The sequence below is a fragment of the Haliaeetus albicilla genome, chromosome 12 (genome assembly GCF_947461875.1).
Source record: "Haliaeetus albicilla chromosome 12, bHalAlb1.1, whole genome shotgun sequence".
NCBI lineage: Eukaryota > Metazoa > Chordata > Aves > Accipitriformes > Accipitridae > Haliaeetus > Haliaeetus albicilla.
The window spans coordinates 35,394,908-35,407,655 of record NC_091494.1 but is presented as its reverse complement, the minus strand read 5'-3'; the positions used below and the strand labels follow the sequence as shown (position 1 = coordinate 35,407,655).

Sequence of the window (12,748 nt, the reverse complement as noted above, 5' to 3'; positions counted from 1 at the left end):
TGTTTCCCATCCATCCCATCCTGGGCTTGCATTTATTAGCTGTCTGTTCAGATAAGAAATGAGCTTTCATGTCTATGTTCATAGTGTTGGAGTTTTAAAAGTATCTTAGACCAGTCTGTGTGATTGAGTGATAAGAAAAAGCTTGCAGGAAGAGTCCACAGCAGCTATAACATTGTTTTATTGTCAGTTCCGCACATACATTTCAGTACATTTAAAAAAAAATACATTTGTTGAGTACAGTGATCCAAAAGCCTGTTTGATGGCCTCTCAGGCTGCAGATTCCTCTAGCAGCGCTAGTGCCGGAGGCCACCAGCCTCTGTAGGCATGGAACAAAGGCAGAACCCAACAAAAACCCAACAGAAAGGACTTGTGCCAGGGAATCAGGTTATTTCAAGCCCACTGGATACCCTAAGGTTCAGGTCCTTATATAAATATAGCAGCAGAGGCACCACAGTGTCAATTTGAGGGCCACAGCAGTACCTTAACCAGTTGTAACAGCAACATTGCCCTCTGTATTGCAGACTGTGGGTGAGGCACAGGGAGCAAATATGGCTTTAGGGGTTACAAGCAAATGCTGGAAAAGTGTTGGCAACCTTGATGCCACTATTGGAGAGGTTAATACTGAAAGAGCATCACTGCTTAAGTTAAAGGGCAGACAGAACTAGACAAAGTAAAAAAAAAAAAAGTTTAGATTAAAAGAAAAAGAACCCAAGTTTCTCCACCTTCAGAAAGTCGGCATTGCTTGCGTGGTAAAAACAAAACTCTCCCCTCTTGTCCTTCAAGGGAAAACATTCCATCCAGGAACGTAACCATCAAGTTCATCATTGGCAGCCCTGAGCAAAGCATGTGAACTTGTAGCATAAGGCTTCTACTGGTAACATTGAAATAAGAACTAAGAGATGGGGGAGCAAGGGGAGGAGCTATCTAGGAAGCGAGATGCAATCCCAAAGCAGAGTCCCCACTGGAAAGTCTGAGCCCTTCCCAGACTGCTGCAGGGAGTAGAAGTTGCAGAACATCTGAGGCACCAGCCCCTAAACTACACAGCAGATGCAGACTTCATACCTCTTGGCAAGAGGTATTAGAGGGCTTCAGTGCCCTAGTTATTGGAGAAACTCTCCATAAGTTCCCAGAACCTGGTTTCCTGGAAGTGCATGTCACTAAGGTCAGAAGTAAGCAAAAATGCAGTGGGAAAAGAAAGCTCACTTCCGCAGTTTCATGAAACCCTCCATGGCTGAGTTCTTCGGGATACCCTGGTCCCACTGCTGGAGGAAGGAAGACAGCCAATGTGACGCAAGGATCATCTCTCTGAGCTCTGCAGCTCCTGCCAGTCTGTCTCACTCTCACACCTGACCCTTGTTTTGAAAAACTCCTTGATGAGTCTCTGTGCTTCCTCCTTCACTGCAAGAGAGGAAGTACCACCTTTGAGATGATACTTAAGACATCTACCCCCTCTAAAGACATCAATCCATTTAGCATCAAAAGAACCCAAGATTCTTGGTGCTCTCCCCAGCTATCAACTCACCAGTCTTGCGCGCAGGGTTCTGCTCTTCAGCCAGTAAGTGAGACAGGTGCCGAGCAAAGCCCTTAAACAGATCCTGCAGAATTGGGGAAGATAAAACACAGGAAGCAGACATTGGTTACATCACCAGACTGTTTCCACATTCATCTTGCCCTTAGCACAGGCTGGCTGTAGCACAAACTATTCACAGATTTAGACTACAGGAATGTTGCAAACCTGCAAATGCACCCGACCCTGCAGTGCTGGAGAAGCACATGCACACACATCCTGCCTTGCAGAACACATCAAGTAAACTACACCAGAATTGAACCTAATCTGTTGCCACTCCGGCATGTTTTTTAAGAACTCCCACCTGTGGAGTTTAGCGTGAAAATATGAACAATCACAAACAAGCGTGGAACCAACATGATACCACTCTAAATCACACACAAACCCTTTCTTGGGAGAGCTGAGTTGTTGCACCTAGAGTCACTAAAACAGCACATACCAAGATGTGACCTGGAAGTGAAATGTGGTAACCAGATCATCTTCCCCTTCTTAAAGCCCCAGCTCACTAGGAAGGTGCAGTCTCCTTCTGCTAAGGGTCTTGAGTTGTACCCTACCTTGGAAGCAAATTTGCCACCCTTGTAGAATGGCGTCAAATATTTGACAACGATGTCTGCTGTCTCTTTGAGGGACACGCCTTTGGTCACTGGCTGTACAGTCTTGCTGGTTCCTTCTTTATCACACTGTGATAAGTTTGGATCAAAAGTCACCTTCTTCTTTGTTGGACCAACACTTTTGCTTTCTGGCAGGGACAGAATAGAAGATTTTGCCACTGTCCGTAGCCGCTTTATTGCGGGACTTTCCATATCCTAGAGATGGGACAGAAGAAAACCAAAACCACCAATTCCTGTGGCAGCATTGCACTTCCAAGCAGCCACTTCCTTCTGAGAACACGAATCTTTGCAGCATCCTGTAGGCTCTCCCTATAGTGAATACCATGCAGGAATCTATGTAACCCATTGTGCTGCGCAGACATAATACACTGTTTGCCACACAAAGGGACTTTAAGAAAAAACCTTTAACACTACCACATTTAGAATTACCCTGTGCTCTTATTAGGGCAGCTAATTGCTAGACCCTGTCCTATACAGGAAAAACTGACAGGAAAAGATTTCCCAGGATGTCTGCTGAGAATACACCCCTCAGGAAGAATCAACCACTTCAGGAGTGCCACACTCCTGTTCAATTTGAAGGAGCAAGGAGAAGACTGCACTGTTCAGTAGAGACAGCTACCAGGCAGTCTCGGATGCCAAATGCAGAACCAGAGACTGAATGGCAAGGAAGGCTGTGAGCATGGTTCACTTCTGAGTGGTCCTGTGTGTCATTGGCCTGTGGTTGTTCCCTCAACTCGAGAAAGCAGCTTGCTAATTATAGTTAGTTACAGATCTAGAGGGGGTGGAGAGACTCATTCCAGGCAAGTCATCAGCAAGGGTACAGTCACATGGGTTGCAGAGAAGAGGAAACAGCAGAGTGGCGAGGAAGCTTTCCACTGCAGTCTGAGTTGCTGGCACTGGCCTAGTGGGCGGCAGGGGGACGCCAGGAGTGCAATGCAACTATGATTCTCCTCTCTGCTGCAATTGCAGCTGGGCCCTCCCCAGATAAATAACACTATCAGGTGGAGTTCAGACCAGGAGCATCACTCCCAGAGAGAAACTTGGCACAAGATGAACAGCAAAAATATAAAGGAAATCAGCATCCACTAAAGTCTTACCTCCTCTGATCCTGGTCGCTTCCCACTCTCACCTTCCCCAACAACCATTAGTTCAGTTTCTGGGACATTTTCAGCAATGCTACTGGGAAGAGTGGAGAGAAGGCCAATCTTAATCATTCCACAGTGAAGATATTACTGCATTCACTGTCAGTGGACATGAGACTCTCCATGGTAAAGCAAGAGTCTCCCTCACCAGCCTAGAGATCTAATACAGATTCCCAGTTTCCAGGACAAGGCTGGTGGAGCTCTGCAGCTCATTAACAGGGCAACACAGGGAGCAGAGGTAGAGATTTTACCTGGATGTTACATCAATTTCTTCTTGAAGGAGTTCAGATTCAGCAGCCTGCTGGGTCTTAAAATCCTCCTCTCTCTCAGTCAGTGTTATTTCTGCCTCTTCCAGTTCTTCATTCTCTACCTGGGACTGTCCAGTCACATCTTCTCCAGAGACACCTTTGTTTTCCTGAGGTATTGGCTTCTCTTGACACATGCTTTGAGAAGAAACCTGAGGTAGTGTGCTTGCAGAACAGCCATCTTCTTTTGCTGAGCTGCAACTTTTGGCTTTAGACCCACCTTTGGGGAGGGAGAAGAATTTGGAAATATCCTGTGATTCTTTTTTAGCTGCTTCTGCGAGTTTTTGCTGCTTCTTGCTAGGTTTGGATTTCTTAGTAGGGCTCTCCCAAAGGGCAGCTTTTGTGTCTGGACTGGGTTGCTCTCCCTTCTTTTCAGGAAGAAGTACTTCTACCCCAGCACTCTCACACATTGCTTTGGTTCCTATTTCTTTCTTCTGGAGAACAGTGTTTCTGGTGTCCAGTTCCAGACTGCAGCTGCTGTTGTCTTGCCCATTTGGACAATCTACTTCTTTTTTGACAGACTTTACATCGCTCTCCTCCTGGATCTTCAACAGTTCTGAAGCTGTGTGAAACAAGCTGGATTTCTTTGGAAATCCTGCTCCCACGCGCTTGGGTTTGAACTAGGGAGAAAGGGAGAAGAAGGAATTTTGGATATGAGAGCATTAAGGAAGCCCTGAGAGCATGTGCAGAACCCTGAAAGGAGCTAAGTTTCTGTATACAATGCACCAGTGTGTACAGCCGTAAGCTGCAGAAGGCTCTAAAATTGACTTATCATCATATCCATCAACTGAGACATCAGGGAAATGGATTAGGTTAAAGTCATAGGCCTGCAGTAAGGAAACAGACGGCATCCTTGGTTAGAGCAAGATGAAGAAAGCTTACTTAATGTATGGCCTGCACATAGATTATATTCACTAATAGGAACCAGCATGACTAGTTGATCTCACTCCAGAAACAAAGGACAAACAGGGAAAACAATTACAATAGAAATATACAGCTATGGCCACAGAAAGGACTTAAAATAAAAATATAAAAAAGCAGATACACAAAGCACACCATTGCCTCCTTGTCTATCCCATCTGTACTCACTCACCGAGTAAACCTGGGATGCAGGGAGGAAGTCTGCTTCTGCTGGAGACCCAGATTTTGTTTCCAAGCTGCTGCTGCCACCAGTTCCAGACCCAAAGACTGAGAACAACTCTCCTTGTTTTGACGCTTTGTTGATTTCTGCTACCTGAAAAGAGAACAGAAATATTCTCTAGTGGCCAGAAATCTTTATGCATTCCCACCTTTGCACATACTAAAAGCCATAGTGGCAAAACAAATGTCTCCCCTGAAGAGACACCTATCTCAAGAACAGAAACATCTTCAGAGAGACTTATGGCAACCAGCTAACCTAAACCAAGGCTTCTCTATGGTCAGCTACAGTCTGAGGAACTCCCTGTTCCCTTTATTGCTAGACCTAGAAGACATCTGGATAAGCTTGCACTGGTATGTAGGTTTCCAGAGCCTGTAAAGCCAACAAAGATGTGAAACCAACGTGATTCTGGGCCCTCGTGGAAACAAAATCAAGAAGAAAGATTCAGAAGACATCCAAGGCAAAGCAGAGCTTCTCCTTCATCTTTCTGACACAAACTCTACCCTATTTCCCCTTGAGCTGAGGCCACGCCACCTTCAAGGGAACAACAGCAGACGTATGGCCCTACCTTCTTTAGGACAGTTGCCTTGTATGAGTTAGCCATTTTACTGGTTCGGAAAGCTTCATACTCCAGCTCCACAGCATAGGCATGAGGGTCTGACCTGTAACACAGGCTGGGGTGATTTCTGGCAAGACACACTTCTCTATCTGCAAAAGGAACACTAATGCTTAAGCATCTCCCAGAAAGCACAAAATTCACTCCCTCTGGTGCAAGAATAAGTGATAACTTCCAATTAAGTCCTAAGGGCGCAGAGTGAGTTGCTGCAGAATGGAAAGGGTGGTGAAAACGGTTTTAAATCAAAGTCCTCTTGTCCAGTTTCTCAGTTTGAGAAGTACACTATCCCCATCTTGTGGGTCAGGGAAGAATTGCGACTCCTACGATCGAGCTGATTTAGCAGAATCAGACACAAGAGTCCTCGTATCTGATCCTGAACATCACTACAAGAAGGATGCTGTTAAGTGAAACTACATCCTTGGACCAAATAACTTAAAAAGGCACTCCCTGAGAGTGGTAATGGTGCTCAGCGAAGGGTAGGCCCTGTGTTAAGGGACTCAATATGCTACCCCTTTTCTCTCCTCTCATACCCTTTTCCTCCTGCTGGAACCTTTTGATTGGTGCTCAAAGCTTCTTCCAGCATCTTCAAGCAGTGTTCCCGTCCCTAGGAAACATGGGATACTCAGACATGCTCTACAGAAGTCATAGTGCCCCTTGGACTTCCATCCCTGAAGGAGTAAGAACAGGGCAAGCAGAATCTTAGTTGTTCTTTGCAAGTCAACAAGACTGAACATTAACCAGCCTTTCTTACCTTCACTGTGAGCTTAGAGATTCTCCTGCTGAAGGCATCTTTCAAGGGACAGTCTGCACCTACCACAGAGGAGGCAATTTGGAAAAGGCGTCATAGCAGGGCTAGGGCTGATGGAGAACATCTCAACTGTCACTGGGAGGGTGGCAGTCCAGAACTGGTTGGCACGTTCCTCCCTGCATAGTTACCCCAAAGACCACTACAGTCACCCTTTTTACCTGGAGAAGCTACAAACACCAAAAGAGTAGGCAGAAGCCAAAGTGAGATTTTTCTCCCTGAATGAGAACGTCTAACTTTGCTAGTTTATGACCAACAGCTTTCCAAAACCTCCCCATCTCAGGAAACCCTTTTTCAAGGAATCACAGCTCTTAGGAAACTCAACTCTTTTCCACTCCCCACAATACCAACCAAAAAAAAAAAAAAAGAGGCTGAATAGAGTAACATGAACTACCAGGTATTCTTTTACAATAGTGTAAGAACTGTGTTGCTAGACAGGGCCTCAAGTAGCATGGTTACAAATGGCAAGGTTTTTCAGCAGTTTCCTTATAGCCCAGTTGAACACTGCTGCATAACCACTGCAGAAATAGCCTACAAAGTCAGGTTAGACAGAGTTTTCATTCTCTCTTGCTTATTTGGAAAAGCTGTTCAGAAAGATGCATTCCATACCTTCACCCCAACCAAAGCTAAGCTCTGATCCATCTCCTCCAGCCAAGCTTTCACAGCCAAAAGCCTAACCTCTGTGCCTAGGGATTGATACCTCCAGTGTTGATGCTATACAAATTACACACAGCTGCAAAATACAAGACTTTCTTCTCCCAAAGAAAACCACTATAAATCAAAGAAGATATTTACTTGGAGGAACAAAATCATCCTTTTCTGGTTCTTTGCCCTAGAAGAAAACAAAGATCAGTCAAACATTTCCATTCCTGCAACACACATGCAGGTCTAGAAGCACAAAAGACACATTTTATAGCCCTGCTCCAGGGAAAATTAATGCTGAAGTTACAAAGGTACTGAAAAGGCACCAAAATGGGAGAAAGAAGACAAAGAATGCAAATCAAAGCCAAAAGTTCACCTTTGCTATAGGAATATGCAAGAGAAGCTGAATGGGGAAATCTGTTTTTACTAATATCAGAGGTATTAAAGACAACAGGATCCTCTTAATTAGCACTGGAGAGAAGTCAGTACATGAGTAAGCTGCATTTCTTTGTATTATAGCACTGACCCAAAATATGGAGAACATAGTGAAAGCAGAAGTACAAAAAGTAAAAAACCAGAACAAGCAACAGCAAGATGCAATAATTTACTTTCCTTAGTGCCAGGAAGCCTTTATGTCTGTAGGACAAGCTCACAGCAAACCATCTGTGCATCTCTTACAAAGGGATACAAACTCACTTTGCGCAGACTCATCTGCTTTTTGTAGAAGTTGTTCCACTCCCGTTTCCGATTCTCTTCATTGGCTTCATCCCCATTCCCACTGCTTTCTTCATCATACCTGGATAAGGCAGGAAAACAAGAGGAACAAACATTTCTGTAGCTGCAGCATTAACTGGGGGACAGGCTTTGGAAAGCCTAGGTCATCCCAGTATTTACAAAAGATGATGTATTTCACATCCCTTCTGAACAACTCTTAGCTTTTAGTTTCACTACCATCCCTCAACCTGGACAGCAGTTAATGGATTTGTGAATCGCATGAACTAGTAAGCAGTGGCATGAACTAGTAGCACATAACTAGTGCTCAGAGAATGGAGGGCTCCATTTCAGAAGCTCTGCCAGATTCTCCCATGGGGTTGAGGAGTCACTGCATTGTGTCATGTCCCACATCTGTCAGTCACTACTGCCCTTGGAGCAGAGATGGCAGAAAGGGCAAAGCATCCATTCCTCAGCCTCAGTTGTTCACAGACTGTTGTATTAAATGAAATCTCCACCACTAATACACTGAAATGCAGCAGCTGATTCTCACCAGATGTAGCCCAACAGTTTACTGCCTTCCACAGCTGTCACAGCCAAAACTTACAGGTATCACAAATCAGAGCTTTAAGGCTGTTGACTATTACAACTTCCAAGGCAAAGCTACAATCAAGTCATGGAGACATTCAATAAATCAAGTGCAAACACTGTGCTGCACAACAGCATTGGCCGTGTCTTCTCAGGTCCTGAGATCAAACATGGGCTTAGGTCACAAGTACACCAGTTTCCTCTGACTCAGCTGGACTTGCCTGAAGAACAAAGCTACCAGTCTCAAGCTGTTTAAGGTAAAGCAGAAGGCTAGGCCAGCTGACAGCGCTGTGCATCCTGGCAGAGCTTCACAATCACTGCAACTCAGCCAGAGAACAAGGAGGAAGAGAAGTTGTCAACTCCATACTGCCAAGCATATTACAGAATTAATCATGTTTCCCACTGTACATCTTCCTTTTGCTGTCAGCCTGATAGGGAAACACTAAAATTTAGCAATGTGCAGAAGAAGTTGACACTGGCATTCCATTACATCCTCAGTGATGACTTAAGTCCTGTCAGTGGCCCCCCAGCCTGCTGGCCCACAGACAGCCATACTAAGTCAGGAATGAACTCTGGGCCATGTCATACTTTGTTGTCATGTTGTTCTCACTTTAAAGATTTTTGATTCTTGAGACTGTGAATGGGCTGAGCCCACTTACCACTTTCAAAAAATTTCAGGCTAGTTTCTTGAACCAATTACATTCTGAAGGGCAATTCTTAGGTCAGTCAAAACGGCTTTTGGCTCTCTGGGACATGAATGTGATCAAGGCTGCCAAAGTGTGTGGAAAATGAAATTCCAGCTCCTGCTGCCAGGAAGTTACAGGAAAATACCACCACACAGAAACATGTGCTGTAAATAGGAGTGGCTGGGCCTGCAGCTGGGAGATGCTTTCTTCTCTGATAGCCCCTATGAACTGAGTTTGAGCTACCAAGTACAGACCTGCTAAAACCTCTGCAACCTCTCCTCCCGCCTTCATACAGCTCTGGGTCGTAGCTATCCCAGGAGGAACCTGTGGGCCCAATGCAGGTTTTGCTCCAGCTGTTGCTGCAGCGCTCCAGTGACTCCAGTTGTCTTTTCACTGCCCCTGGGTTCTTGCAGTAATCACAGCACTTGTTACAAGGTGGGGTGACATCGCCAAAGTACTTCGCTATGGCAGCATGGCGACATCTAGGAAACAAAAGAGAAAATGATCTGGTAATTATTTTTATTGGCAAGAGCTCCACCCTCCAAATGCAAGGTGTCTTTTGATAAAGACTTGAGTCTTTTTTTTGCAGGGAATGCCTATTCCAGCAGGAATCACAGCAATTAAGCCCTGGAACAGAACTAGGGTTCTGTTCCTGGCACCTTGCTTAAGGTCTCTCTGCCTCCACTTTCCCCACATGCAAAACAAACAGTGGTGTCAATCTCTTCTGCCAAATACTTTCAGATCTTTGAGATCTGCAAAAGGCAAGGTGGATGAAATATGCAGTTATTAAGTCAGCACCATTGGCCAAATATATTCAATGTCCAATCAGAATGGCTCTAGGATAAATATGTAAAGAGGTCCTGTTGATCCCTACACCTCAGAGTTCAGAGTATGTCTATATATTTCATATTGGAGAGCTTCTAATTTTATTGTTTGTGGTTTGAAGGTGAAGAAATCTACATTTGAAGAAACAAGAATGTAAATTAAGTCACAGAAATACAGTCCAGACTGAGGTCACAGGGGAGCCCTATTCAGATAATACAGCCCGGGTCTCGATCTGCTAACACATGCTTTAGATCAGCAGCCAAAGTTCGGGTAGAGTCCTACATCCATGTAAACCAGTCCATTTGCTCATACAGTATTGCACAACCAGTTCTACCAGCCTTAGCAAACTAGCCATGTGAAGATGATTAGATTCTTCCAGGAATCTTTAAAAGATTTCTGGCAGACATCAGTGCTTTTGGATACGTAAAAAAGAGTTTAGTGACAAAGATACGCTCATTAGCAATACAGGCAGGAAGTAATTTCTCTTCTAGAACACTCCCTAACTTAAACCAGCGACGACACTGATTTTGCTAGAGAAAGAAGAACCAGGTGGTTACTTTTTTCTTCTTTTTTTTTTTTTTTTAAGAAAGCAGGCAGAATTTAGAGGAGCTTTTTAAAACCCGGGTTTCACAGCAGAGGTGGCCAGTTGTCTCTTAATCAAAATGCTGATACCAGATACACAGAAACAATTCATCAGGCATTTAGAGATCAAATCCTGCAGCCAAGCAGCAACAAAAGTTATTTTAGAAGAGAATTATTTCACTGCAAGGAAGAACAAAGCAGAGATTTTGCTTTTCCACCAAGGAGTGCCCTAGTTGGCTTACCAACTTTATCTGCAAAAAGTGGGTCAGAGAGGGGAAAAGTAAGAGAGTGAGCACTTCATTTATTCTCATTATAAACCCTTTAAGGCATGTCTGAACTTGTCAGAGATCTACCAAACACAGTTTGCTTAACTTGTGTGCGTGCATGTGTGTGTCTGGGAGGAACATAACCGTATGTCTACCAAAGCATCACAAACCCTGCAAGGGTCTACAGCAGCAGCTGGCTCACTCATTCCCACAGCCTGGGAGGTTAATTTACCAACCAGAAGAGCGAGTGAAGCAGCAAAGCAGCAGGTTACAGACTACTGTCGCCATAGCAAAAGAAATGTGTGTGCTGAAGCGCGAAGGACCTGGCGCTGCTCAGGTAAGGAGGGCTGCAACAGCGTGACGTTGCACTGCATGGTCTAGGGCACTGAAAGCCTAGAGAGGGCTACTACAAAGCTGGCTTTATATCCCCCTGCAGAGCTGCACTGACTCAGTCTCGTCTTGCACTCAAAGAGCTCCTTTCACATGGTGGGGAAGGGTGGGGGGACCGGGATGGGGACAACACATTCGATCCCCTTGTCCTGCCTTTCCAAAAGAACTACTGGTGCTGTCTGTCCTGCCAATGCAACGTGACTATAGAAATGTCAGCGAGCTGCAAGTCAGCTTTTTGTTTCCCCAAAAGAAAACAGGCAGGCATTCTCATTAGTCCGTGTCTCTTTCTTTCACACGCACTGATCTGTATTAGAGTTAACCCAGGCATACTGTAATGGTCAAGCCCTCTCCTCACTCCCTACAGCCTACTCACCAGGCTTATGCTGGGGAGGGACAACCACACACACCTCTGTCCCTTAATACAAACAAAAGAGATGCCCCAAGGGAGGGCTTTGGTGGAAGCAGAGATCTGCTCTGAAGTCACTGGAATTTAGACTTCTAGTTTCTAACCCATCAGGCTTGTACAGCCAAGCCCTTTCCATCCAGCCTCCTGTAACTGTCTGCATCTTCCTGCAGAATTACCCACATCGGGCCCACAGCCCCACTTTAGCCAACAGTGCGCAGGAGTTGGGTCATAACGGAAATTCAGTTACAGAACTAAGATTGCAGTCCTATAATGAAAGTCAAAAGGCCAAAACCAGAGTTACCAATAGGGATTTTGGGGGTAACCACTGGATTAATGCTTAACTGAACACAAGAGGTCCTGAAACACAGTTGGGGTTATGCATTAACATGTGGTGGGAAAACTTCCTGAGTCACCCAAGCACCTGACTAATACCTACAAGACGGAGAGCTGATTTACATAAATTAATGGTAGTTTGTATTATTATAGATATCCTAAAATTATTTCATCTTTTAAATATGCAACTGTATTATTTGCCTCCCTCACCCTTCAACAGGAGTATGTATGAGCTGACCATTGATCTTTAAAATGTCTAAACAAAATCATTATTTCATTTCAGACATCCTACCCCGATTTGACATCATGGGATGGGATGAAGAGCAAATAACAATCAAGTTTACTAACATGTTTTTGTCTGTGGCAATACACTTCAGGAAAGTGCTAAACTGACCACACTGCTGCCTGCACCATGCCTCCTTTTGGTACTCTTTGCTTTTGTACACCAGGTAAAACAGGAGCCCTATTCCTGCAATTAGTAGAAGCAGATGGACAGTCAGAGAAGCAGCAAAGTCACATATCCCAAGAGAAGCTTTGCCTCTCCCAAAATATACCATAAAAAAGCATTCCCTCATATGAGCCAAAGAAGGGTACATAGCCTCATCAGAAGAAGTCCCCCCCCCTCAAAAAAACCCCCAGTGAGTCTTAGAATAAAGCCAAGAAACGAACACATTAAAAAAGACAAAAATCATATGAGGACAAATTAGTTACATAGAAGCCAGTTGCTGAACGAAAGCCATTTAATGAGCTTTATAACATAGAAGATCAAATTATGAGGTTGATGAGAAATTATCATTTTGCACCTGTCTGAAGGACTGCATCCTTTGTAATATCATCTGAACTTCAAGAACCCTCTGAGACAAGACAGTGGGTGTCAGTTGTCCCCAGAATACAAGAAACAAAACCCACAGCATCAAGAGAGTAAATGACTTGGCCAAGGGCACGGAGCAAATTCACCACCCCAGCATCATCCCTGCTCCCCTGTCAGTGGCAGACCGTGCTGCGCTGTCCTTGAGATTTCATGCTCTGCCCCTTCAAAGAACACAAGAGAAAAGCTCCTTCCCGCGGGAGTCGGAAGGAAACTGGGCAGCATAAAGAAAAGTTAATTGCTTTAACACACCCCCAAACCATCGCA

General features: G+C 44.7%; 1 protein-coding gene across 6 annotated transcripts in view; it reads right to left on the bottom strand.

Annotated features, from left to right (window-relative positions):
- Positions 1-160: 160 nt before the first annotated feature.
- The window catches only part of RECQL5 (RecQ like helicase 5), a 39,708-nt gene continuing 27,120 nt past the window's right edge, over positions 161-12,748 (bottom strand). For 4 of the 6 annotated variants that reach the window (XM_069799059.1, XM_069799060.1, XM_069799061.1 and 1 more), the window contains 12 exons: positions 9,066-9,293; positions 7,523-7,622; positions 6,980-7,016; positions 6,131-6,189; positions 5,910-5,983; positions 5,332-5,425; positions 4,719-4,859; positions 3,572-4,245; positions 3,276-3,357; positions 2,122-2,373; positions 1,523-1,595; positions 161-1,398 (listed from right to left, as the gene is read on the bottom strand). In XM_069799059.1, the coding sequence (XP_069655160.1) occupies positions 1,298-1,398; positions 1,523-1,595; positions 2,122-2,373; positions 3,276-3,357; positions 3,572-4,245; positions 4,719-4,859; positions 5,332-5,425; positions 5,910-5,983; positions 6,131-6,189; positions 6,980-7,016; positions 7,523-7,622; positions 9,066-9,293 (1,915 nt within the window). In that variant the 3' untranslated portion in view covers positions 161-1,297. Of the gene's footprint in view, positions 1,399-1,522; positions 1,596-2,121; positions 2,374-3,275; positions 3,358-3,571; positions 4,246-4,718; positions 4,860-5,327; positions 5,472-5,909; positions 5,984-6,130; positions 6,190-6,979; positions 7,017-7,522; positions 7,623-9,065; positions 9,294-12,748 lie in introns of those variants that run through there. The other 2 variants (XM_069799062.1, XM_069799064.1) reach the window with 2 other exon arrangements.